Source organism: Callorhinus ursinus, unplaced genomic scaffold (genome assembly GCF_003265705.2).
Source record: "Callorhinus ursinus isolate GAN/ISIS: 27379988/994484 unplaced genomic scaffold, GSC_fseal_2.0 scaffold12, whole genome shotgun sequence".
NCBI classification, from domain to species: domain Eukaryota; kingdom Metazoa; phylum Chordata; class Mammalia; order Carnivora; family Otariidae; genus Callorhinus; species Callorhinus ursinus.
Genome location: NW_027397074.1, coordinates 462,777 through 487,388, shown reverse-complemented (window position 1 = coordinate 487,388; position 24,612 = coordinate 462,777). Strand labels below are relative to the sequence as shown.

At 37.4% G+C, this 24,612-nt stretch overlaps 1 protein-coding gene across 10 annotated transcripts in view; it reads left to right on the top strand.

Moving 5' to 3' along the window:
• NME8 (NME/NM23 family member 8) overlaps window positions 1-24,612 on the top strand; it is an 85,493-nt gene extending 60,881 nt beyond the window's left edge. For 8 of the 10 annotated variants that reach the window (XM_073898637.1, XM_073898635.1, XM_073898636.1 and 5 more), the window contains 6 exons: window positions 9,728-9,872; window positions 10,561-10,668; window positions 13,092-13,243; window positions 15,490-15,634; window positions 16,216-16,454; window positions 24,423-24,612. In XM_073898637.1, the coding sequence (XP_073754738.1) occupies window positions 9,728-9,872; window positions 10,561-10,668; window positions 13,092-13,243; window positions 15,490-15,634; window positions 16,216-16,453 (788 nt within the window). In that variant the 3' untranslated portion in view covers window position 16,454; window positions 24,423-24,612. The remainder of the gene's footprint in view (window positions 1-9,727; window positions 9,873-10,560; window positions 10,669-13,091; window positions 13,244-15,489; window positions 15,635-16,215; window positions 16,455-24,422) is intronic. The other 2 variants (XM_073898642.1, XM_073898639.1) reach the window with 2 other exon arrangements.

The window sequence follows — 24,612 nt, the reverse complement described above, 5'->3', positions numbered from 1 at the left end:
CCCACCACTCCAGCAACACTCAGTTTGTTTCCTGAGATTAAGAATTCCTCATATCAGTGAGGTCATATGATACATGTCTTTCTCTGATTGACTTATTTCACTCAGCATAACACCCTCCAGTTCCATCCACGTCGTTGCAAATGGCAAGATCTCATTCCTTTTGATGGCTGCATAATATTCCATTGTGTATATATACCACATCTTCTTTAGCCATTCATCTGTCGATGGGCATCTTGGCTCTTTCCACAGTTTGGCTATTGTGGACATTGCTGCTATAAACATTGGGGTGCACGTGCCCCTTCGGGTCCCTACATTTGTATCTTTGGGGTAAATACCCAGTAGTGCAATTGCTGGATTGAATGGTAGCTCTAATTTGAACTGTTTGAGGAACCTCCATACTGTTTTCCAGAGGGGTTGCACCAGCTTGCACCACCAACAGTGTAGGAGGGTTCCCCTTTCTCCACATCCCGGCCAACATCTGTCTTTCCCTGACTTGTTAATTTTAGCCATTCTGACTGATGTGAGGTGGTATCTCAGAGGTTTTGATTTGGATTTCCCTGATGCCGACCGATGTTGAGCACTTTTTCATGTGCCTGTTGGCCATTTGGATGTCTTCTTTGGAAAAATGTCTGTTCATGTCTTCTGCCCATTTCTTGATTGGATTATTTGTTCTTTGGGTGTTGAGTTAGATAAGTTCTTTATAGATTTTGGATACTAGCCCTTTATCTGATATGTCATTTGCAAATATTTTCTCCCATTCTGTCGGTTGTCTTTTGGTTTTGTGGACTGTTTCTTTTGCCGTACAAAAGTTTTTTATCTTGATGAAATCCCAATAGTTCATTTTTGCCCTGGCTTCCTGTGCCTTTGGTGATGTTTCTAGGAAGAAGTTGCTGCGGCTGAGGTTGAAAAGGTTGCTACCTGTGTTCTCCTTTAGGATTTGGATGGACTCTTGTCTCACGTTTAGGTCTTTCAACCATTTGGAGTCTATTTTTGTGTGTGGTGTAAGGAAATGGTCCAGTTTCATTCTTCTGCATGTGGCTGTCCAATTTTCCCAACACCATTTGTTGAAGAGACTGTCTTTTTTCCACTGGACATTCTTTCCTGCTTAGTCAAAGATAAGTTGACCATAGAGTTGAGGGTCCATTTCTGGGCTCTCGATTCTGTTCCATTGATCTATGTGTCTGTTTTTGTCCCAGTACCATACTGTCTTGATGATGACAGCTTTGTAATAGAGCTGGAAGTCCGGAATTGTGATGCCGCCAGCTTTGCTTTTCTTTTTCAAGATTCCTCTGGCTATTCGGGGTCTCTTCTGGTTCCATAGAAATTTTAGGATTATTTGTTCCATTTCTTTGAAAAAAGTGGATGGTATTTTGATGGGGATTGCATTGAATGTGTAGATTGCTCTAGGTAGCATTGACATCTTCACAATGTTAGTTCTTCCAATCCATGAGCATGGAACGTTTTTCCATTTCTTTGTGTCTTCCTCAATTTCTTTCATGAGTATTTTATAGTTTTCTGAGTACAGATCCTTTGCCTCTTTGGTTAAATTTATTCCTAGGTATCTTATACTTTTGGGTGCAATTGTGAATGGGATCGACTCCTTGATTTGTCTCTCTTCTGTCTTGTTGTTGGTGTATAGGAATGCCACTGATTTCTGTGCATTGATTTTATAGCCTGCTACTTTACTGAATTCCTGTATGAGTTCTAGCAGTTTTGGGGTGGAATCTTTTGGGTTTTCCACGTAAAGTATCATATCATCTGCAAAGAGTGAGAGTTTGACTTCCTCTTTGCCGATTTGGATGACTTTGATTTCTTTTTGTTGTCTGATTGCTGTGGCTAGGACTTCTAGTACCATGTTGAATAGCAGTGGTGAGAGTGGACATCCCTGCCGCGTTCCTGACCTTAGGGGAAAAGCTCTCAGCTTTTCCCCATTGAGAATGATATTCGCTGTAGGTTTTTCGTAGATGGCTTTTATGATATTGAGGTATGTACCCTCTATCCCTATCCTCTGAAGAGTTTTGATCAAGAAAGGATGCTGTACTTTGTCAAATGCTTTTTCTGCATCTATTGAGAGGATCATATGATTCTTGTTCTTTCTTTTGTTAATGTATTGTATCACGTTGATCGATTTGTGGATGTTGAACCAGCCTTGCAGCCCAGGGATAAATCCCACTTGGTCACGGTGAATAATCCTTTTAATGTACTGTTGGACCCTATTGGCTAGTATTTTGGCGAGAATTTTTGCATCCATGTTCATCAAGGATATTGGTCTGTAGTTCTCCTTTTTGATGGGGTCTTTGTCTGGTTTTGGGATCAAGGTAATGCTAGCCTCATAAAATGCGTTTGGAAGTTTTCCTTCCATTTCTATTTTTTGGAACAGTTTCAGGAGAATAGGTATTAATTCTTCTTTAAATGTCTGATAGAATTCCCCTGGGAAGCCATCTGGCCCTGGGCTTTTGTTTGTTGGGAGATTTTTGATGACTGCTTCAATTTCCTTAGTGGTTATAGGTCTGTTCAGGTTTTCTATTTCTTCCTGGTTCAATTTTGGTAGTTGATACATCTCTAGGAATGCACCCATTTCTTCCAGGTTATCTAATTTGCTGGCATAGAGTTGCTCATCATATGTTCCTATAATTGTTTGTATTTCTTTGGTGTTGGTTGTGATCTCTCTTCTTTCATTCATGATTTTGTTGATTTGGGTCATTTCTCTTTTCTTTTTGATCAGTCTGGCCAGGGGTTTATCAATCTTGTTAATTCTTTCAAAGTACCAGCTCCTAGTTTCTTTGATCTGTTCTACTGTTCTTTTGGTTCTAGTTAATTGATTTCTGCTCTGATCTTTATTATTTCTCTTCTCCTGCTGGGTTTAGGCTTTATTTGCCGTTTTTTCTCCAGCTCCTTTAGGTGTAGGGTTAGGTTGTGTATTTGAGACCTTTCTTGTTTCTTGAGAAAGGCTTGTATTGCTATATACTTTCCTCTCAGGACTGCCTTTGCTGTATCCCAAAGATTTTGAACAGTTGCGTTTTCATTTTCATTGGTTTCCATGAATTTTTTAATTCTTCTTTAATTTCCTGGTTGACCCATTCATTCTTTAGTAGGATGCTCTTTAGCCTCCATGTATTTGAGTTCTTTCCGACTTTCCTCTTGTGATTGAGTTCTAGTTTCAAAGCATTGTGGTCTGAAAATATGCAGGGAATGATCCCAATCTTTTGGTACCGGTTGAGAAGTGATTTGTGACCTAGGATGTGATCAATTCTGGAGAATGTTCCATGGGCACTAGAGAAGAATGTGTATTCCGTTGCTTTGGGATGGAATGTTCTGAAGATGTCTGTGAAGTCCATTTGGTCCAGTGTGTCATTTAAAGTCTTTATTTCCTTGTTGATCTTTTGCTTAGATGATCTGTCCATTTCAGTGAGGGGGGTGTTAAAGTCCCCCACTATTATTGTATTGTTGTCAATGTGTTTCTTCACTTTTGTTATTAATTGCCTTATAAAATTGGCTGTTCCCATGTTCAGGGCATAGATATTTACAATTGTTAGATCTTCTTGTTGGATAGACCCTTTAAGTAGGATATAGTGTTCTTCTTCATCTCTTATTACAGTCTTTGTTTTAAAATCTAATTTGTCTGATATAAGGATTGCCACCCCAACTTTCTTTTGGTGTCCATTAGCATGGTAAAGGGTTTTCCACCCCCTCACTTTCAATTTGGGGGTTTCTTTGGGTCTAAAATGAGTCTCCTGCAGACAGCATATCGATGGGTCTTGTTTTTTAATCCAATCTGATAGCCTGTGTCTTTTGATTGGGGCATTTAGCCCATTTACATTCAGGGTAACTATTGAAGGATAGGAATTTAGTGCCATTGTATTGCCTGTAGGTGACTGTTACTGTATGTTGTCTGTGTTCCTTTCTGCTCTATGCTGCTTTTAGGCTCTCTCTTTGCTTAGAGGACCCTTTACAATATTTCTTGGAGGGCTGGTTTTGTGTTTGCAAATTCCTTTAGTTTTTGTTTGTCCTGGAAGCTTTTTATCTCTCCTTCAATTTTCAATGAGAGCCTAGCTGGATATAGTATTCTTGGCTGCATATTTTTCTCTTTTAGTGCTCTGAAGATATCATGCCAGTCCTTTCTGGCCTGCCAGGTCTCTGTGGATAGGTCTGTTGCCAATCTAATATTGCTACCATTGTAGGTTACATATCTCTTCTCCCGAGCTGCTTTCAGGAACTTCTCTTTGTCTGTGAGACTCGTAAGTTTTACTATTAGATGTCTGGGTGTTGACCTATTTTTATTGATTTTGAGAGGGGCTCTCTGTGCCTCCTGGATTTTGATGCCTTTTTCCTTCCTCTCATTAGGGACGTTCTCTGCTATTATTTGCTCCAATATACCTTCTGCCCCTCTCTCTCTTTCTTCTTCTTCTGGGATCCCAATTATTCTAATGTTGTTTCATCTTATGGTATCGCTTATCTCTCGAATTCTGCCCTCGTGATCCAGTAGTTGTTTATCTCTCTTTTTCTCAGCTTCTTTATTTTCCATCATTTGGTCTTCTATATTGCTGATTCTCTCTTCTGCCTCATTTATCCTAGCAGTTAGTGCCCTCATTTTTGATTGCACTTCATTAATAGCCTTTTTGATTTTGACTTGGTTAGATTTTTGTTCTTTTATTTCTCCAGAAATGGTTTCGCTAATAACTTCCATGCTTTTTTCTAACCCAGCTAGTATCTTTAAAGTCATGATTCTGAACTCTAGGTCCGACATCACACTAATGTCCTTATTGATTAGGTCCCTGGCAGATGGTACTACCTCTTGTTCTTTTTGTTGAGGTGATTTTTTTCATCTTGTCATTTTTGGACATAAGTTTTCAAGTCTATTGGCTAAATACCTAGGAGCATGATTACCGGATTTTATGGTTCAACTATGTTTAGCTTTGTAAGAAACTGCCAAAATGCCTTTCTAAATGGTTGTTTCATTTTCCATTCCAAACAGCAATGAATGAGAATTCCTGTTGCTCCACATCCTTGTCAACATTTGGTATTTTAAATTTTTTTCCCTGTTTTAATGGGCATATAATTTATCTCATTTTTTAATTTACAGTTCCCTGTAACTCAACAAATTGCAGCATCATTTCATATGCTAACTTGCCATCTCTATATCTGCTTTGGTGAGGTGTCTTTTCAGATCTTATGCCCATTTCTTTTTTTTTTTTTTTAAGATTTTTTTATTTGACGGAGAGCAAGAGAGCACAAGCAGGAGGAGCAGCAGGCAGAGGGAGAGAGAGAAGGAGGCTCCCCGCGGAGCAGGGAGCCCAACATGGGGCTTGATCCCAGCACCCCAGGATCAAGACCTGAGCGGAAGGCAGATGCTTAACCCATGGAGCTACCCAGGCATCTCTTTACGCCCATTTCTTAATTGAGTTGTCTACTTATTGTTGAATTGTAAGAGTTCTTTGTAAATTTTGAATATAATCCTTTATATAAATGTGGTTTGCAAATATTTTTCCAGGTTTTGGGCTCTGTGTTTTTTTTAGCAGTCTTTTTCACAGAAAAATTTTTATTTTTAAAATATAGTCCAACTTACCAGTATTTTGTTTTGGATTCTTCTTTTAGTGTTGTATCTAAAAAAATCATTTCCAAACCCAAGGTCACCTAGATTTTCTCCTCTGTTATCTTCTAGAAAGTTTATGATTTTGTGTTTTAAGTTTAGGTCCACAATCCAGTTGAGCTAATTTTTGTGAGAGGTGTAAGGTCTGTCTAGAGTAATTTTTTTTTTTTTTTGCAGGGGGGATGCCTCATTGCTCCAGCACCATTTGTTGAAAAGACAGTCATTGCTCTACCGCATTGCCTTTGCTTATCTGTCATAGATCGGTTGAGTATATTTGTGTGGGTTTTTTTCTGGGTTCTCTATTATGTTTCGTGGATCTTTGTGTCTGTTTTTTACCAGTTCCATGCTTTCTTGATTACTGTAGCTTTATATAGTAAGGTAGAATCAGTCCTCCAACATGGTTCTTCTCCTTCAATATTGAGTTGACTATTCTGGGTCTTTTGCCTTTCCTTGTAAACTTTAGAATCAGTGGAACTGACATCTTAACACTATTGAGCCTTCCTATCCATGAATAATGCCTATGTGTACATTTATTTAGATCCCTGATCCCTTTCACCAGTTTTGTAGTTCTATCTATTTATCTATCTATCATCTATCATCATCATCTATGTATCATCTAATCTCTCTATCTATCATCTATCAGGTTTTTATTTAAATTCCAGTTAGTTAACATACAGTGTACAATATAGTGAATCAACACTTCCATACAATACCTGGTGCTCATCACAACAAGCACATTCATTAATCTCGATTACCGATTCCACCCATCCTCCCATCCCCCTCCCCTCTGGTAACCATCAGTCTGTTCTCTACAATTAAGAGTCTGTTTCTTGGTTTGCCTCTCTTTTTCTTCCCCTATGATTGTTTTGTTTCTTAAATTCCACATATGAGTGAAATCGTATGGTATTTGTCTTTCTCTGACTGCCTATTCCTTATTTAGACCCTATACAGATTTTGTTGGAGTTCTACCCATGTATTTCATTTTTTGTGTGCTTGTGTAAATGGTATTGTTTTAAATTTCAAATTACAATGTTCATCGCTGGTATATAGGAAAGTAATTGACTTCTGTATATTAATTTTAACTTGCAACTTTGCTATAGTAGTCTTTTATTGTTTCCAGGAGTTTTGTTGTTATTGTTTCTTTGGGATTTTCCACATAGACACTGATGTCACTAGAAAACAGACAGTTTTATTTTCTCCCTCCAAATCTACATACTCTTTTATTTCCTTTTCTTGTGTTATTTCAAACTAGCTAGGTTTTCCAGGATGATGTCAAGTAGGAATGGCAAGAGGGGATATCATTGCCTTCTTTCCAGTCTTAGAGACAAAGCATCCAGTTTTTCTCCTTAAGTATGATGTTAGCAATAGGATTTTTGTACATGTTCTTTAGTAAGTTGAGGAACCCTCTATTCCTAGTTTGCTGAGTTTTAATCATGAATTGTTGTTGGATGGTTGCCTGGGTGGCTCAGTCAGTTAAGTGTCTGCCTTCTGTGATTGAGCCCCATGGTGGACTCCCTGCTCAGCAGAAAGTCTGTTTCTCCTTCTCCCTCTGCCTCTCCCCCTGCTTGTGCTCTCTCTCTCTGTGTCAAATAAATAAATAAATAAATAAATAAATAAATAAATAATCAAATCTTAAAAAAAAAGAATGGCTGTTGGATTTGTCTTATGCTTTTCCTATATCAATAGATATATTGAGAGGATCATATGATTTTTCTTCTTTAGCATATTAATGTGCAAATTATGTTCATTGGTTTTCAAATGTTGAACTAGACTTGTATGCCTGGAACAAATCCTGCTTTGCTGTAGCGTATCCTTTTTTGTACATTATTAGATTTGATTGATAATATTTTGTTGAGATTTTTTTCCATAGTTCATGAGAGTATCTTATGTGACAGCTGGTGCGTGTTTCCACTTCCCACCCTTTTCCAGCACGCCTAAGAATACTTGAAATATGCAACAGACACATTCTGGCTAATCCATTTGCTAGAACTTTTACTACCAAGTCCTTAGAAAAGAACATCCCATTGATAAGAAGTAACAAGTATTAAATCCATCCATGATGAGAATTAAAACTGCCTGTCTTCAGTATGAGTTGGTAGATGGCTGTTGCCTCATTCATGTTGGGTAAAGATGTCAGATGCTTTTGCATCTGGAGCCTGACTGGCCTCTATTGGATATTGCCTCAGGCAGTCTTCCTGGTTCTTTCATATGCCCAGAAGCCTCAAATATGCCCAGAAGCCTCAAATCACCTCCAAGCAACTCTGCCAGTAAGGCAAATCCTCAGAACAAAGCTTTCTGTGCAACTTTGAAATCAGACCCTCACACCTTTTATTCATAATAGAAGAAAAAGGTGAAAACATGATTCTTTTTCATTGTTTTCATCTCCTCTGGGACTAGTATAGTCGTCTTCTCTCAGTTTGCATCTAGCTTGTCAGAATCATTTCCATTATTGCTTAAAGTCTCTCTTTTCCAGTGAGCACAGAATATCGTCTTTTCAAAAATCCATTCTGACAATCTTTATCTTCTAACTGCTATGTTTACACCTTTTACATTAAATGTCATTTTGGTAAATTTTGGAATTGTCTATTCTGTTTTCTCTTTCCTGCTGTCTTTTAGAATTTACTCTTTTAGTGTACCATTTTAATTTAATTTAATTTATCTATTGGCTTCTTAATGTATTTTGTCCATTTCTTTTAGTGGCTGTGCTATGGGTTAAAATATATGTGTGTAACTTTAAAACTATTTAGAGTTAATATTTTACCACATCACCTTACAGCCCCATATATCCTTTTCCCCTTTCCCCTACCCAGTGTAGTCACCAGTTCTGTTACATCTACATGTATTGAGTACTCCACCAAACTGTACTATAATTTTTTGCTTTTCAACAGTGATGAATTTTTTGAAAACTTAAGAGGAGGAAAATATTTTATTATATTCACCCAGATATTTACAATTATCTTCTATTCCTTTCTGAAGTTCCAAATTTCCCTCTGATATCATTTCCCTTCCACCCAAAGAACTTTTATACTTTTTTAGAGCAGGTCAACAAATTCAATTGGTTTTCTTTCATCAGAGAATGTCTTTATTTTCATTCCTGAAGGATATTTGTACTGATATAGAATTCTGGTTTGCCAGTTTTTTTCCTTTAACACTTTTAAAATGTTGTACCACTGCCTTCTGGCTTTATTGGTATCTAATGAAAAATCCAGAGTCATTCAAAGCATTTTTTACCTTATATGTAATGTACCTTTTTATTTATTTATTTGGGGGGTTGCTTTCAAGATGTTTTTCTTATCTTTGGTTTTTAGCAGTTTTATTATTATGTGTATAAGTATACTCTTTTAAAAAAAGATTTATTTATTTATTTGAGAGAGAGCAAGAGAAAGCGTGGGGTGGGGGCAGAGGGAGAGGGAGAGGGAGAGAGAATCTTGAGCAGACTCCACACTAAGTGTGGAGCCCAACATGGGGCACGATCCCAGGACCCCAAGATCACAACCTGAGCAGAAACCAAGAGTTGAATGCTCAACCAGCTATGCCACTGAGGTGTCCCTGAGTATACTTTGCTTTGAGCTTATCTTTGACTTTGGGGTTCCTTAAACTTCTTAAATCTATAAATTAATATCTTTCACCAAATTCGAGGAATTTTCCACCATTATTTCTTTAAGTTATTTTTTCTGTGCCAACTCTTTCTCCACTCCATCAGGGATTCCAGAGATATAAATATTAGATATTTGACACTGTCTCACAGGTTCCTGAGGCTTTGGCCACTTTTAAATTTGTTTTCTGTGTGTGGTTCTAATTGGATCATTTCAATTGTGTTAGTTTTAAAACTGAATTCTGTGATTTCCTTGTTGGCATTCAGCCCATGCAGTGAATATTTTATTTCAGTTGTAATTTTTTCAGTTTTACATACCTTGTATGTGTGTGATTCCTATGTAATGAAAAACTGGAAATAGCATCATAAGTCATAATTTGGTACGATAAGAGTATTATTCACCTTAAAATCTAATAAGCTATTTTTGCAAACTTTTAGATTTCAAATGAGGGGAAAATGCCTTATACGCCTTCATAATAGTACATTCTGTATGGTATGTATAGCCAATAACCTATCGATTTAACACTTGTTATGTGATTTAGAGGATGTTTTGAAGATTATTGAAGATGAAGGCTTTAAAATACTGATGCAAAGGCAAATTGTATTATCAGAAGAGGAAGCACAAACACTGTGCAAGGAATATGAAAATGAAGATTATTTTGGAAACCTTATAGAAAAAATGACCAGGTAAAGTAGAGTTCAGGTTTAGAAGGCACAGTCTGATTTCGTTTTGAATCATTTAGGTCTTCTTTTGACCCTGCCCTGGTCAGGTTGCCACACCTCTCAGTTCTGTAAACATGTGCTCAGTCTACTTCTTTGCCAATCTCACTCCTATCTCAATTCTCTGCTCAACTGTCCATTTTCTCTCATCCTCCCGGAATGTTACTGGAGCAATGGAAAGGCCTGGGTGAAGTTACTGGAGTCCATTGAGTTGAATGCTAGAAATCCAAGGTGTGTAACATTAAATTCAAGCAGAGAACATACTGAGTCTCAAGGGCTTTGTTGATCCTGAAGATCACTAGTTCTAGGAGAAGACTGAGGTACTAGAAATCTGTCAGGTTTCTAGAAGAGTAAGTGAAATAGCAGCTGTGACAGAAATTCATACACCCCAGCAAGGGTGTATGAATCAGCAGGAATCTGGGAACAAAACAGGAATTGATCTATCAGAATGAAGGCCCTTCTCTTCCCTTCCTTAATCTGCTTCCATCCTTTTATAAGGTGTTCAATATACTCTTGAGAGTACACCAGTGGAAATTCATCTTAGACTCTTGATAAAAGAATTATCTTGACATGTTTTGTCTATTTAATAAATCTACTTGTATTATCTATATACAATTAGCTACTGAGCCATACTTTTTGTCTTTTTTTCTAACAGTGGTCCATCTCTAGCCCTTGTTTTAGTAAGAGACCATGGCTTACAACACTGGAAAGAGTTAATTGGACCAGGTAGTGTTGAAAAAGCCAAAGAATATCTTCCAGAGAGGTAGGATTCATATCATGGGTCCCAAACTTTTTTCATGGGAGACATTTTAATTTATTTTTGGATATGGGTACAGGAACCACAGCTTTAGTCCAAGGGAGGCTCTCAGGAAAACTTCTTTTCCTGATTATGACCAGAGGCCCAGCCCAGTGGCAGCCCGACTAAAGCCAAGGTTTTGCAGAAGGTTGTGGGATGCTTGGTGTGAGGCTGGGAAGTAAGTGGTGGGGACCCAGCCAAAAGGCCATCTCTTGCCCTTGGTAGGAATTGATTCAGGAGAAGAAAGGCCCTCCCTTCAAGTGGGTAAGAACAGAGATGCTCTATCAGATACAGCAAGCTTGACATACATGTTGGTATAATAAATAACAATACTAATGAAGCATCACATCACACAACTTTGAAATGTTTTCTTTTGGGTGGGATATCTGGAATCTGACTTGTTCTGCATGGACACATTTTACCCCTTGTTTAGCCCTACAATTACCTTATAGGATAATAGGAGTTGGACAGTCTGTAAGTGGTATGAGCAGAATGCCATAAAAACTCTTAATGAAGTGTAGCGTAGAATGCAAGACATGACATCTGAGACAGGAATTCCTATCAACTCAAGGCTTATGCTTGTAGCCATACTGTTCTAGAAATTATGGTTTCACGTGTGGAGGTAGTGAGCAGCACAGAGACATTTTCTCCAGGTGTAGGTACTCAGTGACTGCCCCTCTCTACCTCACTATTACAGTGAGGATTCCAGCCAGAGTCCTTATGATCCCTATGTGGCTACAAGTTCACAGCTAATCTTAACTGTTATTTTTTATTGGTTCCCCCTTCTTCCATTTCCTCAGCTCTACCCAGTTCTTTCTGGTTGCTTTTGAAAGAACTCAGCAGAGCTCTGCCCTTCTCTGCACTTGGGTTTCAAATTCTGCCCTGCATCACTTCATCTGAAATATGGTCACTTGCATAAAGGAGAAACATAGCAACCCCTCGTTCTCATCACCTACTCACTCTGTCCCATCCTCCTCCACACGCTCTCCCCCCAGTAATCTTCTAACAGATCCACAGAGGCGCAGCTTGCTCCATTGAGCAGAGATACCTTGTGGTGATACCTTCACTGTGCAAATCCCCCACCCCTGGCAATCCCAGTCTCCAGGGCTCTGGGGCTACAAGGGTCTTCAAATCAGAGATGTGAGAATTGCCAAGGGTCAAGTGGGAAAGTCAAATTGGTTAAGGCAAAAAGGAAATCTGAATGCATCAGCAAAAGCAACGAGGTAAGAAGGGGGTCTAAGGAGAGAAAACCAAGTTACCAGTGAAGTCAGTTTATTAATAGGAAAGGACATTATTCCCTATGGCTGGATTTTGTGGGTTGGGCTATGTGTAAAGGGCAGAAAATGAAATAAGCAGAGTGTATATCCTCTACTGAAATATATGTAGATAAAGAGAGGGGGAAAAGGGCTACTGACAAAAAATCAAGGAACACCAATTGATTCAGGAGGTATATGTGTTCATCTATTGTAGAGGAAGCAGAACCAGGATAACTTGCCTAACCCAGGGGTGCCTGGGTGGCTCAGTTGGTTAAGCATCTTGACTCTTGGTTTCGGCTCAGGTCCTGGTCTCAGGGTCATGGGATCAAGCCCCACATAGGGCTCTGCGCTCAGCAGGGAGTCTGCTTGAGATTCTCCCTTCCTCTTCTTCTGCCCCTCCCCCTACTCACACACTCTTTAAATAAGTAAATAAGTAAATAAGTAAAATCTTAAAAAAAAAAACACCTGCCTAACCCAACATGTCCAGTACCATCAGCCTCACTCCTGCCTCTTTACACGTAGCCATCCTGTATGCTCCTCTCTTATCACTGTGCTTGCTCTGCTAGAGGCTCCTTTGCAGTGTCTCCTGGATTCAGTATTTGTGATTTGGGGTCTTTGGTATAGAGTCAAATGCCATCTCTAGTGCTTGATAATATTTAGTGATGAGGGAAGGGAAAGGAATATTTACTGAGAGCTTAATATGCACCATATATTTCAAACATATCATCTGATTACATCCTCAAAATCTCCTTCCAAAGCAGTTTTATTATCTTATTTATATCTGACATAACTAAAGCACAGAGAAGCTAAGTAATTGACCAGAGACACATAGCTAGCAAGCAGTGCAATAAGCATTCTACAGTCTATCCTTTTTCCCTGCACCAAGGTACCATTCCTTCTTGCAGAGTTATCTGTCAATAGTCATATCATAATTATTTCATTGTTTATGTTCTTTCTTCCTAATGGCTGTTAAACTTCCTTGTAAGGAAGGAGTATAATTATTGCCTTTTGCACAGTGTCTAGATCAGGAATGAGTTGTTTGATGACTTTTGGACAATTTATATAGTGTTCTGTTGTGTTTATACTACATTATGTTACGCTCTAACAGTGCTTAACTTGACTTCTTTTTCAAAGTTTATGTGTACGATTTGCAATGGAAGAATTGCCCATCAACCAGTTGTATGGAAGTGATTCATTAGAAGCAGCCGAGAGGGAAATACGGTATTTCTTTCCTCCTCAAAGCACTTTAGCACTGCTTAAACCTCATGTAACACAGGAACAAAGAGGTAAATATTTAGAAATAAAAATCAATGTGTACATTTCCTTCAGATTTTGTAAAAACTTTCAAACTATGGAAAAGCTAGAGGAATAATTCAACAAACACCCACATCCCTCGATCTAGATTTAACAATGAACTTTTGTCATATTTGCTCTCTTGCCCTATTTCCCTCTTCCTTCTCTCTGTCTCTCTTATAATCAAAATGAAATTGAATTTTGTGAAGTCCTTTTCAGAATTCATGAAGATGACAATGTTTTTCTCCATAGATATATTAATAGGAAAGATCATGTTCATGATATTTCTAATATCGAGCCATTCTTCCATTCCTGGATAAACTTCACTTAGTCTTGAGGTATTTTTTAAGTGTGCTTTTAGATTCTATTTGCTTATATTTTACTTGGGATTTTTCGTGTTGAGACAGTGAGATTGGTCTGTCCTTTTCATTTTTTTGTGCAAGGTTTAGATAACAGTATAATAATACTTCATAAAAAATGTGCATGTCTTCATTTGTGGTACTCTGAAGGAGTTTAAGCAGCAGTGGGGTTGATATTTGAAGATTTGGTAGAGTTTTCCTATGAAAACATCTGGGCCTGTTGCTTTTTTGTGGGATAATTCTTTGACCACTTTCTCTGTGGAGAAAGTCTTCTATGGAAATGGATCTATTTAAACTTTTTACTTCTACTATAGTTAATTAGAGTTAATTTTTGCTAAGTTGTGTTTTCCTAGGAAATTATCCATTTTGTCTGTATAGAGTTCATGGTTTCTTATTATCATGTTTAATTTCCTCATTTTCAATGATTATTTCCACCCTGCCATTTCTTCATTTGTTGTTTTTCAAACAAACAGAATTTTATTTATTTATTTTTTATTTTTTATTATTTTTTTAGATTTTATTTATTTATTTGACAGAGACAGACACAGCGAGAGAGGGAACACAAGCAGGGGGAGTAGGAGAGGGAGAAGCAGGCTTCCTGCCGAGCAGGGAGCCTGATGTGGGACTTGATCCCAGGACCCTGGGATCATGACCTGAGCCAAAGGCAGATGCTTAATGACTGAGCCACCCAGGTGCCCTTATTTATTTATGAGTTTTATTTTCTGTTTTCAAACTCATTATTTTAGGTTTTTTTAAAAAAATTTTGCCTTTGATTCTCTAGTAGTTTTTTAAAATGCTCTTCTAGCTTTTTAAATTGGATATTTAATTCATTTATTTCCATTATTTTTGTCGATATATATTTTTGAAGTTATACATGTTCCTTGATTATTGCTTTAATTTCTTCTGATTACCCCATAGATTTTAATGCATAGTGTTTTCATTAACTTTTTTTTTTTTTTTTTTTTAGAAATTCTGCACTGTCCCTACAATGTTCTTTCTCTGTTTGTCTGTATGGTGATCATATCTTATTTTTTCTGTACTGAACACAAAGGCTGGCCTTTCTGGAAGTCATCTCTGACCTTCCCAGAGAGTTAATAGTTTACTTGCCTGTGGTTCCAGGAGCCTTTTACATTGCTCTTTATAAAAATGACCACCTTTTCAAGCTGTGTTTCTAGGCCCAGCCATCTGAGCAGACAAGATCTGGAAGAAGTGTTTAATGTTCCATTCACATTTGTTCCCACAGCACCTTTCATAGGGCAGATCCTGGCTGCTGCCTTTATAGGAGGAGAAGTCCAGTCTTCTTCAGGCTATCGGTTGTGCTCAAGGTCAACCTTTAGAGACCAGCACGGCAACACAGCACTTCTAAGTGCTTTTGATCTGGACCAAAGAAAAGACTGTTTTACCAGAAAGCTCCTAATCCCTCATTTGGTTCACTGAATGTAGCCTTTAAAGTTTAGACTGTTGGTGAGATTTTTAGTGCCTTGCTACTTCAGGGAGAAGTGTTCAGATGGGCTCTCCCCTTCGATCCATATCTAGAAGGACTTCCTTGACATTTGCAGCATGGAGATGAAAACATGGCTTCACTTTCAGCCAGAAGCATACCCCTCCCGCCCTCCTTAGAGTCTATGAGATGTTTCCGGTGGGTTCTGGAAGATGCATCTCAGAGACTGAACCTCTGCATTACTGTATTAACGTTGTTCTGGATGTCAGCTCGATGTCGATCTGATGCTTTTCAGTTCAATTTAGTTTAGCATAGTTTTAGCTCTTTAAGCCACAGTATGCAAGTAAAATGATTACTTTCCTTAGTTATTTCAGTCTACTTGAATATGGAACAAAAGTGGAGGCACTCTACAAGATTACCAAATATCTGTTTTCTCTAGAGGAGATCTTGAAACTTATTAGAGAGGCTGGATTTGAAATAACACAGATGAAGGAAATGCTCCTAAATGAAGAAGAAGCAGGAAAAATTTATTCAAAAATAAAAGGAAAAGACTTTTATCAAGATGTATTGGAAATGTTATCTGAGTAAGTTTCTGATATATAGTCTTTCATTATAAAAGTAGTAAATATTCATTATACAAACTGAAACATACAAAATGTAATTTAAAAATTCCATTCATTAAAAGATAAAGACACCCTATTAATATTTGGGGTTCATTTCTATTTCCTTCCTTCCCTACCTTCTTTTCTCCTTCCTTCCTTCGTTTCTTTAGGTCTTCACATTAGGTATAGAGATGATCTGGGTTTTAATCTCTGCTTTTAAATCCCTGCTCTGTCAACATATTTAATCTGTGCCTCAGTTGCCTCATCTGTAAAATGGAGATAATAATAGTATCTATCTCTTTGTTTGTTGTGAGGTTATATAATTGACACATTAAAAATACTCAGAACAGTGCCTGGCATATATTTCTAGAATTAAACTACAGCACTCTTCTAGCACAACAATCTATTGGAAGGGGGAGAAGTGGAAAAACAAAAAGAAAGCACAAAATCACATTGATAAGGACAAAGAATAAAGACAAAGCATGGTATTCTTGTTTTTAGCTGTATATGCAATCTCTATAGGTGTAAATGCTCAGATTGTCTGAAAGCATTCTTATTTGCAGGGGTCCATCTTTGGTCATGGTTCTGACCAAGTGGAATGCTGTTTCAGACTGGAGACAATTGATTGGTCCTGTAGAACCAGATGAGGCAAAACTACTGTCCCCAGACTCTATCCGAGCCAAGTTTGGAAGAAGTGTTTTGAAAAATGCTGTCCACGGATCATCTAATACCTATGAAGCAATGGAGAGCATTACTAGAATTTTTGAAGAATTTGGTCCTGAGAATCCCGAGGGAAACTAAAGTACAATACCTCTTTAATTATTGTTTTCTTTTCTTTGCTTATTACTGTGACTGAGCCCAGGACAAGACTGTCCCAGAAAGACCAGAACTTTCCCCATATCTGTGAATCAGATTTTATTTCCCACTAGACACTCTGTGCTGTTCCATAGCAGGCTTGAAGATACATAACATGTATATGGATTGAGTTTACTTAGCTGTTGATAGAAAGTTTGGAAACTTTTCTGTCCTGGGCAATGTGGGAAACAGCCTAAGCTAGGTGGCCTTTCCCATTAAACCTACTTTCCTTCTTTTTTTTCAAAGAGTAGGCTCACAAATGTATACCACTATGGGTCTGACAACTGCCTGAAATAAGACTGTAGTGGCATGTACTGCATGGAGCACTGGGTGTTATACACAAACAATGAATCATGGAACACTACATCAAAAACTAATGATGTAGTGTATGGTGACTAACAACATAAAAAAAAAAAGACTGTAGAGCCTCTTCGCATGTGGAGGGTCGTCCCCACTTGGATGAGCCAAACTGAGAATCAGTATCCAGAGCATAATGAGAAAGCAATGTTAAATGGAGAAACCCCTCCACACCCAACCAGGTTCCTAGGGGAGAGAAGTGTACATTGTTCCCTTAATATTGTCATTTAGGCTGTGATTTCCCCCAAATAAGAACATTGAATTAAGATATTAAGTCATAAAATAAAAATAAATTTGGGCACAGTGCAGCTCATTCCATTAAGTCTCACTCAATTATAGACAAAGGCATGAGTGTACAACCCATAGTCATTTATGTTGGGAAAATATGAATTGTGTGTCTACTTGAACTGCAAATTCTTGGTTAATACAAAAGTGGCTGAATGGAGGTTGTTGCCTTCAGAAAAGTGCAAATTGAATGGGGAGACAAAACTCAAAGAAACAACATCTAATTATAATCACTATAAGACAGTACATTATTAAACATGCCAGTGATACATGACTAGTGGGGAGGGAGGTGAGTGGATCTACATTCTGTTTATAGTATCAGTTAGCAATATGGTGTAGATCTATGCTAACATCTGCATATCCCCCCTTTTTTGATGAGGGGAGCATTATGAATAATATGGGGGATTTCAAATTAGTGTAATTAAGTGCTGAATCGACAGGTGTATGTTTGATGGTTAGGAGCTGGAGAAGGTAAGGAACAAAATCAATCTTAAAAAGTAGGGAGGATTTTCAAAATCAGAGGTAAGGAAGCGAGAAAGAGAAGTCAGTTTAAAAGTTTTTAAACCATCATATACATGTATGCTTGATGCTTATATATAAAGACACATTGCTGGTTTCTGTCTTGCTATGTCTACTGTGCTATATCTACTATACTCTATCATATCACTTTAAGGTATTGTCAGTCTGTTTCAGACATTCAAGAATCATTTATTCAGCTCTTGCTATATGCTGAACATTGTTGCAAGACTGAATATACACAGTCCTTGTCCTAAAACTCTAGAACTCTAAAAGCAGGAGATAGAAAATTAACATGTGCTCTAGGGTTCTTAGGGGAAAGCACAGAGTGCTTTGAGCAGATGCGTATAGGAGACGGAGAAGGAAAATGATATGCAAGCTATCCAGGCTGGAAGCATTGCAATAAAATTAAAGATTACAGCAACCTTAACTAATAATGGAAATGGTCAGTTAGTGATAAGTGGAATGATGAGAGGATTCTTAGAAAGCTACCTTACACCCACAGGACTTGATGACTGACAACCAAATAAGTGGGAAAAAATAAAGCTTCCTGGCTTGAGTGACTGGGGAAATGACCTAACCATTCCCAGACAAGGAGCTGAGAAGGGAGAAGTAGGTTGGAAGGAAATACTATGAGTTCTGTTCTGGTCATAACTCTCAATCTGAATTGAGAGTTAAGTTCAGCTCTCAGAGCAGGGGAGTCAAGAGGGCTCCATTGGAGTGATGGAGAATGTCAGCAAAATGGTGACATAGGCAGCTCCAAGCTCGCATCCTTCCAAAGGAACATTGAAAAAACAACCGGAAACTGTCAGAACTCTGGAAAATAATCAAAGGTTTACAGCAACCATGTGTGTGCTGAATCAAAGAAAAGGCAACTTAAAAATGATATGGAAGTTTTGTAACATTTTTACTTGCCCTACCACTTGCCCAGCATGGCGACAGTCTCGAAGATCACAGCCTGTTTGCAGTGTGTGACCCGTGTCTCTGGCTCCAGAGAGAGGAGAGCAGATATTATCTACAAATTACTGTGTTTTTCTGTTCTATTTGGAGGCTACCTGAAGGACGACACAGGCACTCATCTGTTTCACCAAACCCAGAAATTGCTCAGGGAGGAAAAGTGTTGGACATTGATTAAAAATATTGTATGGTGACCAAAAACCCCACAGCTGTCTGAGGACAAAGATTATGGTTGACATATACAATAGACCACCTAAAGCTAGGGAGGAAAAACTGGGGAGAGAGATTTTCTTTGGGAAATGGGGGCATTCAGAAGCAATAATGCATACTAGGGAATTTAGAGGGCCATGCACATGCCCAGAACAAGATACATGCTCAGAGAAGATCTGACAGACCCCCATTTTTTACCATTGGCTGATAAATAGGCTTAGTACAAGCAGGAAGTGAAGGCTGAGACAGAATAGTAAATGGCCTGGCTAAGTGTTTAAAGAAGTGCTGAGGACAGAGCCAATCTACCGAGACTTGGAGAAGTGGTTTGTTGTTGTTTTTAAACTCCTGATTTTCAAGGAGGTCTAAGTTAAAACATTGGCTGAACACAAACCAAGTGTTCACCAACCAAGAAAAGCAAACCCTGGGGAAGAGGGAAAATCTGATTTCCAGAGTTACCACCTTATAGTAGTTGAATGTCTAGTTTTCAACAACAACAATAACAACAACCACAAAACATACAAGGAAATAGAAAAGTATGGCCCATTCACAGGAAAAAAAGTTGACAGAAACCATCCCTGAGGAAGCCCAGACATTGGACTTACTAGATGAATACTTTAAGTCAACTGTCTTAATATGCTCAAAGAACTGAAGGAAACCACGGATAAGAAACTGAAGGAAAACAGGAAAATAATGTCTGAACAAAATGAGAATATCAACAAGGAGAGATTAAAAATAAACCAAATAGGAATCCTGGAGCTGAAAAGTGCAATAACCAAATTAAAAAATTCACTGGAGGGGGTCAAGACAAATTTGAGCAGACAGAAGAAAAAAATCAGTGAGCTAGAAGATAGGACAGTAGGAATTATCCAGTCTTAGGAGTGGAAATAAAAAAAAAGAATGAAAGTGAACAGAGCCTAAGGGATCTTTGGGACATGATCATGTAGACTAACATATGCATTATGGGAATCCCAGAAGGAAAAAAGTGAGAGAAAGGAGTAGAAATAATGGCCGAAAAGTCCCCAAATATAATGAAATGCCTTAATCTACACATCCAAGAAGCTCAATGAAATCCAAGCAGAATCAAAAAGAGCTCCACACTGAGGTATATTATAGTCAAACTGTCAAAAGCCAAAAACAAAGACAGAATCTTAAGATCAGTAAGAAAGAAATGACTTGTTGCATACATGGAATCCTCAATAACAGCTTATTTCTCATAAGAAACCACAGAAGCCAGAAAGCGGTAGGATAACACATTTAAATTGTTGAGAGGGGGGAAAAAAAACCTGTCAACCAAGAATTCTATATTTGGCAAAAGTATCCTTCAAGAGTAAAGGTGGAAGTAAGACATTTCCAGGTTAACAAAAACAAAAGGAATTCATTACTAATAGACCTGTCTACAACAAATGCTAAAGGAGTTCTTTAAACTGAAATGAAAGGACACTAGACAGTAACTCAAAGCCATATGAAGAAATAAAGCACACAGGTAACAATAACTACGTAAGTAAATGTAAAAAAGCCAATATTATTGTACTTTTGGTTTCTAACTTCTCTTTCTTTCCTATAGCATATAAAAGACAATGATAAAATAATGACTATAAGCATGTGTTAATGGGCACACAGTGTTCAAATATATTTTATAATAATAGAGAGAGAGCAGGTGCAAGTTGCTAAAATCAGAGGTGGGAGAAGGGACATTACTACTGAATTTACAAAAATGAAAGAGGGTTATAAGAGAATTCTATGAACAGTTGTATACCAACAAATTGGATAAACTAGGTGAAATGCAGATTCCTAGGAAGGCGCAAACTAGCAAAACTGACTCAAGAAGAAATAGAAAATCTGAATTGACCTATAACAAGTAAGGAGAACAAATCAGTAATTAAAAACTTGCCAAAAAAGAAAAGCCCAGGACTAGATGGCTTCATTAGAGAATTCTATCAAACAATTAAATAAAAATTAACTCTGATTCTCAAGCTCCACAAAAACCTGAAAAGGAGGGAAAACTTACTTCATTCTATGAGGTCAGCATTACCCTGAAAAAAGCCAGACAAAGAGGCTTCATGAAAAATTACAGAGCAATATGCCTTATGAATATATCAGTGCTATAATCCTCAGTAAAATACCCGCACGCTGAATTCAACAGCATATTAAAAGGATTATACCCCATGATCAAGTGAGATTTATCTTAGGAATACCAGGTAGTTCAACATATGAAAATCAAGGAATGTAATACCCACATTAATAGAATAAAGAAAAAAGATATTATCTCAATTGATACAGGAAAAGCATTAGACAAAATCCAGCACCCTTTCATGATAAAAACACTTGATAAATTAGGAATATAAAGAACTTCTTCATCATGATAAAGGCCATATGTGTAAAACCCACAGCTAACATCATACTACAATGGTGAAACGCTAAAATCTTTTCTTCTAAGATCAGGATCTCTGCTTTTGCCACTTCTGTTTAACATAGTGCTGGAAGGTCTAGCCAAAGCAATTAGGCAAGAAAAAGAAATAAAAGCATCCAAATTGGAATATTATTAGCAGGTAGCATGATCTTATATCTAATAAACCCTGAAGAAACACACACACATACAAAAAATTTGTCGGAGCTAATTCTGTAAAGATACAGGATACAACATCAACACACAAAAATCATTCATGTTTCTATACACTAGCAATGAAAAATCCCAAAAGGAAATTAAGGAAGCAATTCAATTTACCACAGCATCAAAAATAATAAAATACTTAGGGTTAAATTTAGTCAGTGTACAAGTACAAGAATTTTATACTGAAACATATGAAACAATGCTGAAAGAAACTAAAGAAGACATGAATAAATGGAAAGACACCCTGTGTTCATAACTTGGAAAACTTAATATTGTGAAGATTACAATGCTACCCAAAGTGATCTACAGATTCATTGCAAGCCCTAAAAAAAAAAAAAAAAAACCCACTAGTGTTATTTACAGAGATGGAAAGACCAATCCTAAAATTCATATGAAATTTTGAAGGATACAGAAGAACCAAAACAATCTTGAAAAACAACAAAATTGGAGCACTCCCAATTCTTGATTTCAAAGCTTACTGCAGATTGACAGTAGTCAAAACAGTGTGGTTGTTAAGGTCTAAGGATAGACCGATGGAATAGGCTTGAGAACCTATAAGTAAACCTACACATTTATGATTAGTTGATGTTCAACAAGGGTGCCAAGATCATTTAGTAAAAAGAGAATACTCTCTTTAATGACTAATACTGGAAAGACTGACATTTACATTTAAAATAATGAAGTTGGACCATCACCTTACACTATATACAAAAATTAATCCAAAATGGATCAAAGACCTACATTTTAGAGCTGAAACTATAAAACTCTTAGAAGAAAACATAGGGGAAAATCTGCAGGACATTGAAAAGCCCAGGACTAGATGGCTACAAAAGATAAAGGAGATAACTTGGTCTTAAAAATAAAAACTTTGTGCATCAAAGGAAACTATCGAGAGAGTGAAAAGACAACCCTCAGAATGGAAGAAAATATTTGCAAATTCTGTATCTGATTAAGTATTTAATATCAGAAATGGATAAAGGGCTTGAATAGACCTTTCTTCAAAGAAGATCAACAAATGGCCAACAAGCACATGAAAAGGTCCTCAACACAATTAGTCATTAGAGAAATGTAAATCAAAACCACAGTGAGATGCCACTTCACACCTAACTAGGATGGCTGCAATAAACAAGGGAATATAACAAGTGTTGGTAAGGATGTGGAGAAATTGGTACCCTTATGCATTATGATGGGAATATAAAATGGGGGATGACAGTGTCGCACTTCCTCAAAAGGTTAAACACAGAATTACATCTGACCCAGCAATTCTACTCCTAGATACATATCCAAGAAAATTGAAAACAGGGATACAAACACTTGTACACCAGTGTTCAATAGCAGCATAATTCACAATCGCCAAAGGGTGGAAACAACCCAAGTGTCCGTCAATAAAAGGTTGGATAAACAAAATATGGTATATACCTACAATGGAATATTATTTAGACGTAAAAATGAAGTATTGATAACATACTATAACATGGATGAACCTTGAAAACATTATGTTAAGTGAAATAAGCCAGACACAAAAGGACAAATATTGTATGATTCCACTTCTAAGAGATACTTCAGATAGGCAAATTCATAGGAACAGAAATTTGACTAGAACTTAGTAGATACAGTTTCCTTTTAGTGATGAAAATTTTTACAAACAGATTGTGATGGTTGCAGACAATGTGAACATAATTAAGACCACTGATTTGTACACTTGAAAATAGTTAAAATGGTAAATTTTATGTTATATATATTTTACCACAATAAAAATATTTTTAAAATAAAATGAATAGTTCCTCAGGGAAACACAAAGATCTCTCAATAGAGTCCTCCAAAACCCCTCCTAAAACTATACAAAATTAGTCTTGTCTTACATTTATTTTTATTTACTTTTTTAGAGATTGGGTATAGAGCATATGTTTATTTTTTTTCTCCAAGTTTTTATTTAAATTCCAGTTAGTTAGCATACAGTGTGATATTGGATTCAGGAATAGAATTTAGTTCATCACTTACATACAACATCCAGTGCTCATCACCACAAGCACCCTCCTTAATGCCCATCCCTGCCCCCCACCGCTCCTCCAGCAACTCTCAGTTTGTTCTCTATAGTTAAAGAGTCTGTTTTATGGTTTGCCCCTCTCTCTTTTCCCCTCCTATGTTCATCTGTTTTGTTTCTTAAATTCCACATATGATCATATGGTATTTGTTTTTCTCTGACTGACTTATTTCGCTTAGCATAATACTCTCTAGCCCCATCCAAGTCATTGCAAATGGCAAGATTTCATTCTTTTTTATGGCTGAGTAATAGTCCATCGTGTATGTATAATACATCTTCTTTATCCATTCATCAGTCGATGGACATTTGGGCCCTTGCCATAATTTGGCTTTTTTACAACACATTTCAAAAAAAAAAAATGCATGCAATTCCAACATCAAAATCCTTAAACAAAAGTAAGCTTTTACTTTAGTTTCTTGAAGAGATACTAACTAAAGGAATTTTTTCAAACCAAATATAACCAAGAAATTCCTAAAACTCTTCATTGGGCACCCCTGCCCTCAGAGTCCCCCTGAGCCCTGTAGCTCCTTCCCCAGTCATCCCCCCATCCCCCCTCTAGCCTCTCCGTCATGTTCCATAAAGAGCTGCACCCTCAGTCCTGTTGTCTTTCTCAGTTCCTTCAAATTCTATTCCCCACCTTTGGCTTGACTAGCAATTCTGAATCCTAGAGAGGATTGAGTAGAAAGCTGTGGTTACTTACAGTTAATATTTTTAACCCTGTCAAAAGAATTTGTTCATTAACTCATTGGGTGGTAAATCCTTGCTGGTTGCTTACTTGCTGAATCAGGCAGTGTTATCCGTAAAGAAAAGAGACCATCTCCGGAGCTTGGTGATTCTAGCACATGTCAGGGATTTGTGTGCAAAATGGAAACTCGTAATTGCTTTAAAATTAGTTTTGTAATGTATCTTATCAACTATATTCTTTCTTTTCTTAGAACTTTGAGAAGATAATGTGTTGTAAGTTCACACTGGCATATAACCATGTGGCACAGCTTCCTGGGAGGAATAAAAAGGAATATATTCTTTGGAGGAAAACTCGGTGTTACCTCAAGTTAAAAACTCACCTCCAAGTGAAAAACATGTGGTTATGCATAATAACAATAAAAAATGTGACCTTCAAACAAA